At 41.7% G+C, this 14,714-nt stretch overlaps 1 protein-coding gene across 4 annotated transcripts in view; it reads right to left on the bottom strand.

Moving 5' to 3' along the window:
- Nucleotides 1-2,750: 2,750 nt before the first annotated feature.
- Nucleotides 2,751-14,714, bottom strand: part of LOC134294804 (leucine--tRNA ligase-like) — a 56,541-nt gene continuing 44,577 nt past the window's right edge. For 3 of the 4 annotated variants that reach the window (XM_062966532.1, XM_062966534.1, XM_062966535.1), the window contains 6 exons: nt 12,476-12,533; nt 10,350-11,000; nt 8,640-8,858; nt 6,494-6,649; nt 4,594-4,850; nt 2,751-3,554 (listed from right to left, as the gene is read on the bottom strand). In XM_062966532.1, coding sequence (XP_062822602.1) covers nt 3,269-3,554; nt 4,594-4,850; nt 6,494-6,649; nt 8,640-8,858; nt 10,350-11,000; nt 12,476-12,533 — 1,627 coding nt within the window. In that variant the 3' untranslated portion in view covers nt 2,751-3,268. The remainder of the gene's footprint in view (nt 3,555-4,593; nt 4,851-6,493; nt 6,650-8,639; nt 8,859-10,349; nt 11,001-12,475; nt 12,534-14,714) is intronic. The other variant, XM_062966533.1, reaches the window with a different exon arrangement.

Raw genomic sequence — 14,714 nt, 5'->3', positions numbered from 1 at the left:
ACTCGCTTATCCAACGTTCTGGATTATCCAGAGCATTTTTGTAGTCAGTTTTCAATACATTGTGATATTTTGGTGCTAAATTCATAAATACAGTAATTACTACATAACTTTACTGTGTATTGAACTGCTTTTTCTGTCAAATTTGTTGTATAATATGATGTTTTGGTGCTTAATTTGTAAAATCATAACCTAATTTGATGTTTAATAGGCTTTTCCTTAATTCCTCCTTATTATCCAAGATATTTGCTTATCCAAGGTTCTGCCGGCCCGTTTAGCTTGGATAAGTGAGACTCTACTGTAGTAAAATATAGTAATATAGAATGTTTATAATGTGCTATGCTAATAATATAATATATTGTATGTACATATAACTTGTAAGCTGCCTTGAGTCCCCTTCAGGGTGAGCAGGGCGGGATATAAATGTTGCTAATAAATAAAAAATAAAAAAGAAATTATTGATATCATATGTCTATACAATATATTATATTATTAGCATTGCACCATATTATTATTATTATTATTATTATTATTATTATTATTAACATTTATATCCTGCTCTTCTCACCCTGAAGGGGACTCAGGGCGGCTTATAAGTTATATGTACATAAAATATATTATTAGTGTAGCACAATATAAGCACTATATAAACATTACATATTATTATATTGTACTATATGACTATATTGCAATATTATTAGTAATAGTAATGTAATATAAATATACAATTATAATAGTGTATTACATTGTATTACATCATATTATCTATATGTATATCCAATATATTATAATATTAGTATAGTATAATACGAGTATTATATATTATTATATTAGTAGTTTTACATGTAATCTATAATATGTTATTATATTGTGCTATATTATGATACCACAATGTATTTAATACACTCCTAGTATATTACACTATTAGCATTATATAAGACACTGTACTATATCGTATCATAATATATCTATATATATAAAATGATAAAGTTGTTTGCGCAGTGACTATAACAACAAAACTAAACATCCCAGAAATACAAAATTTGGCAACACAATGCAAAAGGCTTGCCTCCAGGTTACAACAACACAACCACACCACAAAACCACAATCCGGACCCACAAAACTCACAACAACACATCATGCGATAACAACACAACTAAACGCCCCAGAAATACAAAACTTGGCAACACAATGCAAATGCCTTGCCTCCCAGTTGTAAAAACACAACCACACCACAAAACCACACAGGACCCACAAAACTCACAACAACGCATTGTGACTATAACAACACAACTAAACGCCCCAGAAATACGAAACTTGGCAACACAACACAAAAGCCTTCCCTCCAGGTTGTAACAACACAACCACACCACAAAACCACAATCCGGACCCATAAAACTCACAACAACGCATCGTGACTATAACAACACAACTAAACACCCCAGAAATACGAAACTTGGCACACAACTAAACACCCCAGAAATATAAAACTTGACAACACAACACAAAAGCCTTGCCTCCCGGTTGTAACAACACAACTACACCACAAAACCACAATCTGGACCCACAAAACTCACAACAACGCATCGTGACTATAACACAACTAAACGCCCCAGAAATACAAAATTTGACAACACAATGCAAAAGCCTTGCCTCCCAGTTGTAAGAACACAACCACAACACAAAACCACAATCCGGACCCACAAAACTCACAACAACACATCATGACTATAACAACACAACTAAACGCCCCAGAAACACAAAACTTGGCAAAACAATGCAAAAGCCTTGCCTCCCAGTTGTAACAACATAACCACACCACAAAACCACACTGGACCCACAAAACTCACAACAACGCATCATGACTATAACAACACAACTAAATGCCCCAGAAATATGAAACTTGGCAACACAACATAAAAGCATTCCCTCCCGATTGTAACAACACAACCACACCACAAAACCACAATCCGGACCCACAGAACTCACAACAGTGCATCGTGACTATAACAACACAACTAAACACCCCAGAAATACAAAACTTGGCACACAACTAAACGCCCCAGAAATACAAAACTTGACAACACAACACAAAAGCCTTTTCTCCCGGTTGTAACAACACAACTACACCACAAAACCACAATCCGGACCCACAAAACTCACAACAACGCATTGTGACTATAACAAATACAAAATTTGACAACACAACTCATCCACCTCCCCAATCACTACATTCACACTTGGCCTCCAAAAAAACAATTACAATAATAACAATGACAACAACAACAATAAGAATCTACACCATCACAGGCAAGAAGCAGTCAGGCACTGAGGCTGAGAAGCCAATCAGTGCTACACTGGGCCTCCAAAAACGAATACAGTAGCATCTAACTTATCCAGCCTTCATGACCACTACAGCAACAACAATAATAAACACCTACACAGGCAAAAAAAAAGACTATTGTACCACAATAAGATGTAACCGCACTCAGCAGAATCAGACATCACGATTAACAACAAACCAAAGACAACAGGGATCTCAAGCAATTATCAATCAACACAAAAATTGAAGAAGGTAACAGACTTCAAATACTACTACTAATGTGAGTATAAAGAAGGGTGGAGGTCACAGCATAAATACAACGTAATGTAAACTGACCAACACCACCAGACTCAGCCACAGCAACGCGTGGCCGGGCACAGCTAGTTATATTATATATTAATATATTCCTCACCTGCCACCCGCCACCACAATTTTATAATACCCCCTGATTTGATCAGCCCAATTTCATGTGAGGTTTGTACTAGTGATAGTTTCCACCATGTGGCCCTGGTTGTTGCAAAGTTTCTCTCTGAAGTAGCCGGGATAAGACAACTTCCTGTATTAGACCCAGGCTGAAACTTGCCTTGTATAGATTTGCAGTGTTTTTTCCTTGTTTGTATGCATTTAGCATTGAACTCATCCCGTTCTTAAGTGGGCCTCATCAGTTTAGGAATCTGCTGTGCACTTTTCCTCCTTGTAATAAAGGCTGATTGATTGGGTTGCTGATGTGGGCGATACGTCGGGAGACAATGCTTCTGGAACATGGCCAGACAGCACGGAAAACTCACAGCAACCCAGGGATTCTGGCCACACTGATTGATGGATTGAAGAATAAAGACGGACATGTTTCCAAAAGGGCTTCAGAGAACAATGCTGTGGGTCCAGTCTTGTTTACAAAGAAAGAGAAAGAAGGAGGCTGGGAGGAAAGGAGGTGGTGTGAACACTCCTCAACGTGGCAATGATGCTTTCGTCGTGGCCGGGGTGGCATTGTGCCCACAGGTGGCCCGTCCAGTCACAAAGTCGGCCACTCTCACCGCTCTGGGCAGAGCTGTGTTGCTGCGGAAGAGGAATTGGCTCCCGTGGTCTGCGGCCACGATTTCCTCCAGGGAGGAGACGACAGGGTCGTGGTCCCTCAGCATCTGTGGGTAGGAAGCGGTGGCGCCTTCAATGCGCAGGGACCGTCGCACGGGGGTCAGGAGTCTCACCTCTGGCCAAGGGCTTCGCTTGCTGGACCTGGAAGGCAGAGAGCGGAGAAGTCCATCCCTTCCTTTCTCTCTCACACACTCCTTTCTTCTTTCCTCTCTCTCTCTCTCCCTCCCTCCGGTTGTCAGAAATATTAAATATTAACTAGATATTTTTAATTACAAAAATGTGAGTCAAGCACTGAAAGGGTTAAAAAAGCTAGTGTCGTCCTGAGGAGTATGAGGTAGAACTCAAGTGTGTGAGAGAATGCCTCAGTGTGAGGTAGGCCTCAGCGTGAAGCTTCGGTGAAAAAAGCCCCAGGTTGAAGTTCCTCATGTGTGAAGCTCCTGTGTAAGTTTGGTGTGAGAGGAGGCTCTGTGAAAGCGAAACTGTTTTATTTGCATGAGAAAGAAGCCCAGCGTGGAAGCAAGGAAGTACAGTAGAGTCTCAAGTATTCAACATAACGGGTCGGCAGAACGCTGAATAAGCGAATATGTTGGATAATAAGGAGAGGTTAAGGAGAAGCCTATTAAACACCAAATTAGGTTATGATTTTACAGATTAAGCACCCAAACATCATGTTATACAACGAATTTGACAGAAAAAGTAGTTCAATATGCAGTAATGCTATGTAGTAATTACTGTATTTACAAATGTAGCACCAAAATATCATGATGTATTGAAAACATTGACTACAAAATTGCCTTGGATAATCCAGAACGTTGGATAAGTGAATGTTGGATAAGTGAGACTCTACTGTATAAAGAACTTTATTTGTGTTGTGGAAATCTTGTTTTTGTAATTACTGCAACTATATAATTTTGCTATAACAAAAAGTCTCCAAAGCACGAGATAACATTGGTCTGTGTTTTTGTTCTTTCTATCACTTTTGGCTACTGGTGCTGGGTGATGCTGCAGTTAATAAGTTACTCTGCTGTACGTTTATGGGAAGGGTCTTTTGTTAATAGGCCTACTCAGCCAACATAGGTGGCCAGTCAGGAAGGCAGCCAAGGGCACTGAGTGGGGAGATGGCTTCTCATTGGGGAAAGAGGGGAGCAAAGGGCAAGGTCTGTGTGTATGGGGGTCTCACCTGGGCAGGGAAAGGATCTGGAGCTTGATGGCCGAGCAGGGCTTAGCCCACGGTGGGCTTTGCTGAGGAGTCTGGGGAGGGTCCACATCTTCCTCTGGAACAGGGCTGGCTGCAGGGGTCGAAGGGAAACACACTCCAGAAGGGCTCACAGGCTCCGGGTCTCTCGTGCAAAGGGATCCCATGGCACGCTCACCCCTGGACGGTGCCTTGACATTCTTCAAAATACCCGTGACAGCATCTCGCAGCTCCTGCAGCGGCTGCAACAAGAGGAAGAATGAGAAACTACTCCTTCGTAGCTACAGGTTGGGCAGGTGTGGATGCGGGTGCAGCTGCGGCTGGGTTCATCCTCACCATTTTGCTACATTACAATTGATTGGCTTTGCAGCGTTTACAAAAAAACTCTAAAATAAAGAACAACACTCAGAAAACAGGGGAATTCCAGACAGGAAACAATTCCCTCAGGCAGAAAGCAGCCAGGCATTGAAGCTGCAATGCTATTCAATGCTAATCAAGGGGGCCAGTTGCAACATTCATATTTGTATCCAATAGACAAGAATTCTTTCTCCCACCCTGGATATATAAACCCCACTTGCCTAGTTTCCAACAGACCTCACAACCTCTGAGGATGCCTGCCATTGATGTGGGTGAAACGTCAGGAGAGAATGCTTCTGGAACATGGCCAGACAGCCCAGAAAACCCACATCAACCTAGAGAGCTACTGTATATACTTGAGTATAAGCCTAGTTTTTCAGCCCTTTTTTAGGACTGAAAAAAACCTTCCTCGGCTTATGCTCGGGTGAGGGTCCTGGTGGGCTTATATTCAGGTCAGCTTATACTCAAGTATATATGGTATATTAATTATTTTTCTCTATTATTATTGGTATTGTTACATTTATTATTTCACTCTATTATTATTAAAAGGATACATAAGCACATTTACATTATCTTAAATTACAGTTTGATGTAAAGATCCAAAAACATTTAAATTACTGAGGCCTCAATTAATGTAATTTTATTGGTATCTCGGCTTATACTGGAGTCAATGTTTTCCCAGTTTTTTTGTTGTAAAATTAGGTGCCTTGGCTTATACTCGAGTATAAAAGGTAAAGGTTTTCCCTGACGTTAAGTCCAGTCGTGACCGATTCTTGGGGTTGGTGCTCATCTCCATTTCTAAGCCGAAGAGCCGGCGTTGTCCGTAGACACCTCCAAGGTCATGTGGCTGGCATGACTGCATGGAGCGCCAGTGTTACCTTCCCACCGGAGCGGTACCTATTGATCTACTCACACTCTGGGGGTTGGTGCTCATCTCCATTTCTACGCCAAAGAGCCGGCGTTGTCCGTAGACACCTCCAAGGTCATGTGGCCATTGGCATGACTGCATGGAACACCGTTACCTTCCCGCCAGAGCGGTACCTATTGATCTACTCATACTCTGGGGGTTGGTGCTCATCTCCATTTCTAAACCGAAGAGCCGGCATTGTCCATAGACAACTCCAAGGTCATGTGGCCATAGGCATGACTGCATGGAGCGCCGTTACCTTCCCGACGGAGCAGTACCTATTTATCTACTCACATTTGCATGTTTTCGAATTGCTAGGTTGGCAGGAGCTGGGGCTAACAGCGGGCGCTCATTCCGCTCCCAGGATTTGAACCTGCAACCTTTCGGTCGGCAAGTCCAGCAGCTCAGTGCTTTAACACACTGTGCCACCATATATATGGTATATATTTCTTAGACAGAAATGTACAGTAGTTCTTTTCAATAAAGCTTAAGCTTGACTCTGCTCCGTGAGTTGCTGAAGCTCGTTTGCTCTGCTGCTTTGCTATTGCTCTGTCAAACTGGTATATGTTGCTGCTGCTGCTGCTCTCTGACTGCTTTTTGAGCCCCGAGGCCTCCACTCACCGTGGCCCCAGCGGAGAGGGCGGCTTCGTAGAGCCCTGCCACGTCCAAGGAGCCCCTCTGCGCCTCTAGCGTGGCTTTGCAGACCCAGAACTGGGCAAACCTCTCCACTTGCGGGATGCGGGTCAGCGCTGCGAGGATCTGCTCTTCAGGAAGGCCCTGAAGACGGAGAGAAGGAGGACGGAAGGAATCAGGGAATGGGCACAAGGAGATAAGGGGTCTTGAATAGGTGCCCACAGGGTTCCCCCAGGTGCCAGAAATGGAAAAAATGGGAACTGCCTTCACTTCTGTTTATGTATTGTCTGTCCTTGCTAACTGTATAACAGCAGTAAATGTTTGCCATTTATTTATATATTATTTATTAGTGACATTTATATCCCGCCCTTCTCACCCCGAAGGGGACTCAGGGCGGCTCACAAGTCATATGTACATACAGTATATTATATTATTCGTATAGCACAATATAAGCAATATATATTACTACTAGCTTTGCCCGGCCACGCGTTGCTGTGGCATTGTCTGGTGGTGTTGGTGAGAAATTGTTGAGGTAGTGGTAGTATTGAATGTCTGTTGTATGGTAGTCTTTATGTTTAGTATGCACACTGAAGTGGATTATATGGCAGTGTGGAGTCAAGATAATCCAGTTCAAAGCAGATAATATAAGATTCTAAATGGGTTATATAGCTGTGTGGAAGGGCCTTGAGTCTACACTGCCATATAATCCAGTTAAAATCTGATAATCTGTGGAAGAGGCCTAAGTGAGGACTAACTGTGCCTGTCCCCTGGGCTGAGTAGGTTGCTAGGAGACCAAGTGGGCGGAGCTTAGCCTTCTAACTGGCAGCAATTGGATAAAAACTATTATTCCTCTCCCTGTAATTAGGACTTTATTTTTCTTTTCTTTTTGTTGTATCAACTTAGAGCCGTGAATGATGGGTTGTGTTGTCAAATTTCGAGGTTGGGTGGCCTGTAGTTTTGTTGTTTTGTCCGCTGCCCTGATGCCATCACTCTTTTATATATATAGATTGATTTATTTTATTTATTTACAGTATTTATATTCCGCCCTTCTCACCCCGAAGGGGACTCACGGAGGATCACATTACACATATAAGGCAAACATTCAATGCCTTAACATAGAACAAAGACAGAGACAAACACGGGGCTCCGAGTTGGCCTCGAACTCATGGCCTCTTGGTCAGAGTGATTTGTTGCAGCTGGTTGCTCAACAGCCTGCATCACAGCCCGGCTATATACTATATTGTACTATACCACTATATTGTAATATTATTCGTAATATTGCATGTAATATAAATATACCATTATAATACTGTATAAATATTATTTTGTATTACATTATAATATTACAATAGAGTCTCACTTATCCAACACTCGCTTATCCAACGTTCTGGATTATCCAATGCATTTTTGTAGTCAATGTCTTCAATACATCGTGATATTTTGGTGCCAAATTTGTAAATACAGTATTTCCTACATAACATTGCTGTGTATTGAACTACATTTTCTGTCAAATTTGTTGTATAACATGATGTTTTGGGGCTTAATTTGTAAAATCATAACCTAATTTAATGTTTAATAGGCTTTTCCTTAATCTCTCCTTATTATCCAACATATTCGCTTATCCAACGTTCTGCCGGCCCGTAGTATAGCATATATGTGTTCTGTAATCCTCCCCGAATCCCCTCGGGGAGATAGAGTGGAATGTAAAGAGTGGAATGGCCATCTGTCGGGGGTGCTTTGAATGCGATTTCCTGCTTCTTGGCAGGGGGTTGGACTGGATGGCCCATGAGGTCTCTTCTAACTCTACTATTCTATGATTCTAAGTGCATATATTATAAAGTATATGACGGCTTCGTATGGGTTGAGGTAGGTGTACAATATCTAGACGAGGATATATATATAGAGGTGTACTAGTCTTCCTCTCCGTAAGCTAAACTGCATAAATGGTTTTTTTAAAAGCTTTTTAAAGGAGAGGAAAAAGGGGACGTTTTTAGTTTGAGCTTAGGATGGTGGTGGGACCGAGAGCACGGCCTCCTCTGCAGACCGCAGTGCTTGTGCTGGTTTGTATGTGGAGATGCCATTTTTTAAATAGTCTGGGCCTGAACCGGGGAAGCCCCCCACTCCGGTCACCTACCTCTTCGGCCAGCTTCCGGCACTCTGCCAAGGTGTGTGTGATCTCGTTGGCCAGGTGCTGCTCCTCCTTCTCCGCTTCCTCTTTCTCCTCCTCCTCCTCCAAGGAGCCCCAGAAGGCAAGGTTCAGGCTGGACTTTGCCTTCGGAGGCTTCGGGGCAGCGGGGCGCATGGGGGGCCTCTTGTAGGTCCTTCCTCGGGACGCCACCCAGTCCTCCAGCAGCTTCCTAAGGAGGCAGAAGAAGGTGTACCGTCACTACGAGAAGGACCCCTGCCTTGCTCCTGAGGAGACAAGGGCTCACGGGAGGCCCCGATCCCACCCCAGGGAAGCCTCACGGGTGAATATAAGCCTCTTGGGTTCCCATTTCAAGCTCTACCTGGTTGCACCTTCCCATCTCGCTCCCTCAGTACACTGATTGCACTATGTAACAAACTTTGAATTTTTTTCTGCTCCAGGTTTGAAAGTGATATTTCCTGTTTAATTTATTTATTATTTATTTACAGTATTTATATTCCGCCCTTCTTTCTCACCCCGAAGGGGACTCAGGGCGGATTACAATGAACACATATATGGCAAACATTCAATGCCAACAGACAAACAACATACATTAGACAGACTCAGAGGCATTTTTAACATTTTTCCAGCTTCACGATTCCGGCCACAGGGGGAGCTGTTGCTTCACCATCCACTAGTGGCTGTACTTCCTCATTCCTTTCCTCGTGTTTTGCTGGCAGTTTTATGATGTTGTAAATTAGTTAAATTAGCCTCCTGCATAAAGTGTACCTAAATTTCCCTAATTGACAGATGCAACTGTCTTTCGGGGCTGCATAGGTCAACAGCAAGCTGGGCTATTTAATGGTCAGGGGCTTAACCTGACCCGGGATTCGAACTCATGACCTCTCGGTTAGTAGTGATTTATTGCAGCTGGTTACTAGCCAGCTGTGCCACAGCCCGGCAGTTCTACTCTAGAAACGTCACTTTTGTGTTGAATGGGTCAAGTCACCATGGTTTTTGTGGCTGCTGCAAACTAGGTTGCATTGGTTGAGGCGCAAAGATGAGATATTGTATTGTTGAATAATAATTAATAATAGTAATAGTAGTAGTAGTAGTAGTAATAGTGCATCATCCGAAAATACATCACACAGTCCTAAACGCTTGGGAAGCGTTCGACTTGTGATTTTGTGATACAAAATCCAGCATATCTATCTTGTTTGCTGTGTCATACTATGTCATTGTGTCAATAATAATAATAATAATAATAATGGTATAATAATAATAATAATAATGATCACACAGTCCTAAACGCTTGGGAAGTGTTCGACTTGTGATTTTGTGATACAAAATCCAGCATATCTATCTTGTTTGCTGTGTCATACTATGTCATTTTGTCAATAATAATAATAATAATAATTTATTCATATACCGCCCTATCTCAAGGGACTTAGAGTGGTTTCCAGCACACCAGGAAATATACCGTCAATTTAAAACATGTTTTTAGGCTTGACAAAACAAAACAAAAATTGTGTTACATCAGGTATGGGCATACTTGGGCCCTCCTGGTGTTTTGGACTTCAACTCCCACAATTCCTAACAGCCTACCGGCTGTTAGGAATTGTGGGAGTTGAAGTCCAAAACACCCGAAGGGCCTAAGTTTGCCCATGTGTGTGTGACACAGTGTTATTGTTGCTAAATTGCAAAGGCAACTTGCCGCACTTGCCTCCGGTCGGGAGCAGAAGGGGTCTTGAGCTCTTGGCCTGGGCCCACATCCGGGTGCTTGGGTTTGGGGGGCTCTCTCCTGCCATTTCGGAGCCCCCCAGAGGCAGGAGCTGTGTGGACGGCAGAGGTCCGGGGTCTAGGCTTTGCATTGGGGGTCCTCGGCTGTTGCCTGAAGTTGCCTTGCTTCCTCTCGGCTCCGCTTTTGGGTGCAGCCGAATGGCTCCTTGGATGGGCGGAGGGCTTCTTGCCTGGCGGGGGAGTTTGGTGCTTCTTTTTAGGATTTGCTGAGTTCAGGGAGAATGTCCCCTTACTCCCCAAATGTACAGATTGCTTGGATGCATGGCTTCCAAACGCCGGTCTGGAAACAGCCCTCTTTTGAGTCGGTCGGACTGCGGTCACTCCAACAACGGCATTCTCTTTCCCATCCTCTGCCTTCTGTTTTCCTTTGTTGTGGTCATTCCTGAGTGGCTTCTCAGGGTGGGTTTGGGAGGGGGGCTCCCGGGGAAAGCGGGACCCAGCCGCTGGGGGCTCCTTTGTCGCAGGGTGGTGGGGCGCTCCGGGCACCGCTTTCTTGACGGGGGCCACCTTGGGTTTGCTTGGGGCGGCTTCCCTGTGCTTCGTCCTGGCCACCTGGAAAGAAAGAACAGCCTTCAAAGAGTGTTGTCGAAGGCTTTCATGGCCGGGATCACAGGGCTGCTGTGAGTTTTCCAGGCTGCCTGGCCATGTTCCAGAAGCATTACCTCCAAACATTTCACCTGCATTTATGGCAGACATCCTCAGAGGTTGTGAGACAAGAGACAGTCAGTGCCAGCGAACACCTCCCAACAAAGTATTCACACAGGCAGGAAGCAGGCAGGCTTTGAAGCTGCAAGGCTATTCAATGCTAATCAAGCTGGCTAATTGAAATATTTACTATTTATTTTATTTACTACCCTGTTTCCCCGAAAATAAGACATCCCCGAAAAATAAGACCTAGTAGAAATTTTGCTGAATTGCTAAATATAAGGCCTCCCCCGAAAGTAAGACCTAGCAATGTTTTTGTTTGGAAGCATGCCCAGCGCCTGCCAAACAGAACACCAGAGCATTTAGGATTGATAAATGTACATACCAGTTGTACATGGAAATAATGGTAGTCACAAGAAATTCTTGATAGGATTCACAGTTTGTCTGGTTATGCTGGTTTGTGATGACAACTACTGTACAGTATATAATAAATGTTCATTTTTTTGTTCAACAATAAATGTGAATTCTTCTTCATGGAAAAATAAGACATCCCCTAAAAATAAGACCTAGCACATCTTTGGGAGCAAAAATTAATATAAGACACTGTCTTATTTTCAGGGAAACACGGTACATTTATATTCTGACTTGCTCCCAAGAGACAAGAATTCTTTCTTTCTCCCACCCTGACGTTTCACCCACATCGATGGCAGGCATCCTCAGAGGTTGTGAGGTATCTATGCCTGCCATAGATGTGGGTTTCCTCCTTTCTGGTTCCTCCTTTCTGTTGAAGTTGTCCACATGCTACAGACTACACAGAGAAGCCACTGAAAACCACAAACATGTGGATAATTTCAACAGAAAGGAGGAGACCATGAAAATGAACACAATCTGGCTGCCGGTATTAAAAAAAACTCCAAAATCAGAACAGTAAATATTAAGGAGCAGCACTCTGAAAACAGAAGAATTCCAAACAGGAATCAATCAGGGGCAGCTAACGACTCTGAACAAAGGATTCCCCCAGGCCAGGAGGTGAAGCTGGGAAGGCCATTTAATGCGAATTTGAGGTGATTAATTACAACATTCACACTGGCCTCCAACAGACAAGAGTTCTCTCCCCCCCCAGAGATATATAAACCTTCCTTGCTTAGTTTCTCCATATACCTCACAACCTCTGAGGATGCCTGCCATAGATGTGGGTGAAACGTCAGGAGAGAATGCTTCTGGAACATGGCCAGACAGCCCGGAAAACATACAACAACCCAGCCTTCAGAGAAACCATGCGGCTCAGGAGCCTGAACACAACCTCGTCTCCCTCCCTCCAGACTCTGGTGTCCCCAAAATAAGGGAAGAACCCCGCCCCCCAAAAAAACCCACAATAGCATTCCTTGGGGTCCACTTACCGAGTCCGGTCTGGAGGGAGCCAAGGCCTGCCCATTGGTCCTGTCCTTCAAGTAGGGCCTATTTGGGGGAAGAAAGGATTCTGAGATCCAGGTACCCCATTAAAAATAGCAACCTTTTTCAAGCCTCTACTAGTTATTTGTTATGTACAGTAGAGTCTCACTTATCCAACACTCTGGATTATCCGACACAGTCTGCCACCCGCCTGGATCCACAGCTGTTTCTCTTGGCAGCAAGGACTGAACTCTTTATGGATTTAATTTCCAACAAAGTTGTTACTGTAAATTCATTTTATGCAATTCTACTTTTATTTGTAGTCAGTTTGTTAGTAGCCAAAGTTTTTGGAGTCAATTCATAAATACAGTAATTACTACATAACTTTACTGTGTATTGAACTGCTTTTACTGTCAATGTGTTGTAAAACATGATGTTTTGGTGCTTAATTTGTAAAATCATGTAATTTGACATTTAATAAGCTTTTCCTTAATCTCTCCTTATTATACAAGATATTCGCTTATCCAAGGTTCTGCTGTATTACAGACTCTACTGTAATAATATTATAATGTAATACCATATAATAACATTAATACAGTATTATAATTGTGTATTATATATTACATGTTTTTAATATTACTAATAATATTGCAGTATAATGATATAGTATTATGATACCACAATATATTTAATACACTCCTAGTATATTATACTATTAGCGTCATATAAGATACTGTACTACTGTATATCATATCATAATACAGTAGAGTCTCACTTATCCAACACTCGCTTATCCAACGTTCTGGATTATCCAGAGCATTTTTGTAGTCAGTTTTCAATACATTGTGATATTTTGGTGCTAAATTCATAAATACAGTAATTACTACATAACTTTACTGTGTATTGAACTGCCTTTTCTGTCAAATTTGTTGTATAATATGATGTTTTGGTGCTTAATTTGTAAAATCATAACCTAATTTGATGTTTAATAGGCTTTTCCTTAATTCCTCCTTATTATCCAAGATATTTGCTTATCCAAGGTTCTGCCGGCCCGTTTAGCTTGGATAAGTGAGACTCTACTGTAGTAAAATATAGTAATATAGAATGTTTATAATGTGCTATGCTAATAATATAATATATTGTATGTACATATAACTTGTAAGCTGCCTTGAGTCCCCTTCAGGGTGAGCAGGGCGGGATATAAATGTTGCTAATAAATAAAAAATAAAAAAGAAATTATTGATATCATATGTCTATACAATATATTATATTATTAGCATTGCACCATATTATTATTATTATTATTATTATTATTATTATTATTATTATTATTAACATTTATATCCTGCTCTTCTCACCCTGAAGGGGACTCAGGGCGGCTTATAAGTTATATGTACATAAAATATATTATTAGTGTAGCACAATATAAGCACTATATAAACATTACATATTATTATATTGTACTATATGACTATATTGCAATATTATTAGTAATAGTAATGTAATATAAATATACAATTATAATAGTGTATTACATTGTATTACATCATATTATCTATATGTATATCCAATATATTATAATATTAGTATAGTATAATACGAGTATTATATATTATTATATTAGTAGTTTTACATGTAATCTATAATATGTTATTATATTGTGCTATATTATGATACCACAATGTATTTAATACACTCCTAGTATATTACACTATTAGCATTATATAAGACACTGTACTATATCGTATCATAATATATCTATATATATAAAATGATAAAGTTGTTTGCGCAGTGACTATAACAACAAAACTAAACATCCCAGAAATACAAAATTTGGCAACACAATGCAAAAGGCTTGCCTCCAGGTTACAACAACACAACCACACCACAAAACCACAATCCGGACCCACAAAACTCACAACAACGCATCATGCGATAACAACACAACTAAACGCCCCAGAAATACAAAACTTGGCAACACAATGCAAATGCCTTGCCTCCCAGTTGTAAAAACACAACCACACCACAAAACCACACAGGACCCACAAAACTCACAACAACGCATTGTGACTATAACAACACAACTAAACGCCCCAGAAATACGAAACTTGGCAACACAACACAAAAGCCTTCCCTCCAGGTTGTAACAACACAACCACACCACAAAACCACAATCCGGACCCATAAAACTCACAACAACGCATCGTGACTATAACAACACAACTAAACACCCCAGAAATACGAAAC

The sequence above is a fragment of the Anolis carolinensis genome, unplaced genomic scaffold, assembly GCF_035594765.1.
Source record: "Anolis carolinensis isolate JA03-04 unplaced genomic scaffold, rAnoCar3.1.pri scaffold_23, whole genome shotgun sequence".
Taxonomy (NCBI): Eukaryota; Metazoa; Chordata; class Lepidosauria; order Squamata; family Dactyloidae; genus Anolis; species Anolis carolinensis.
This window is presented reverse-complemented; position numbering and strand designations above follow the sequence as displayed.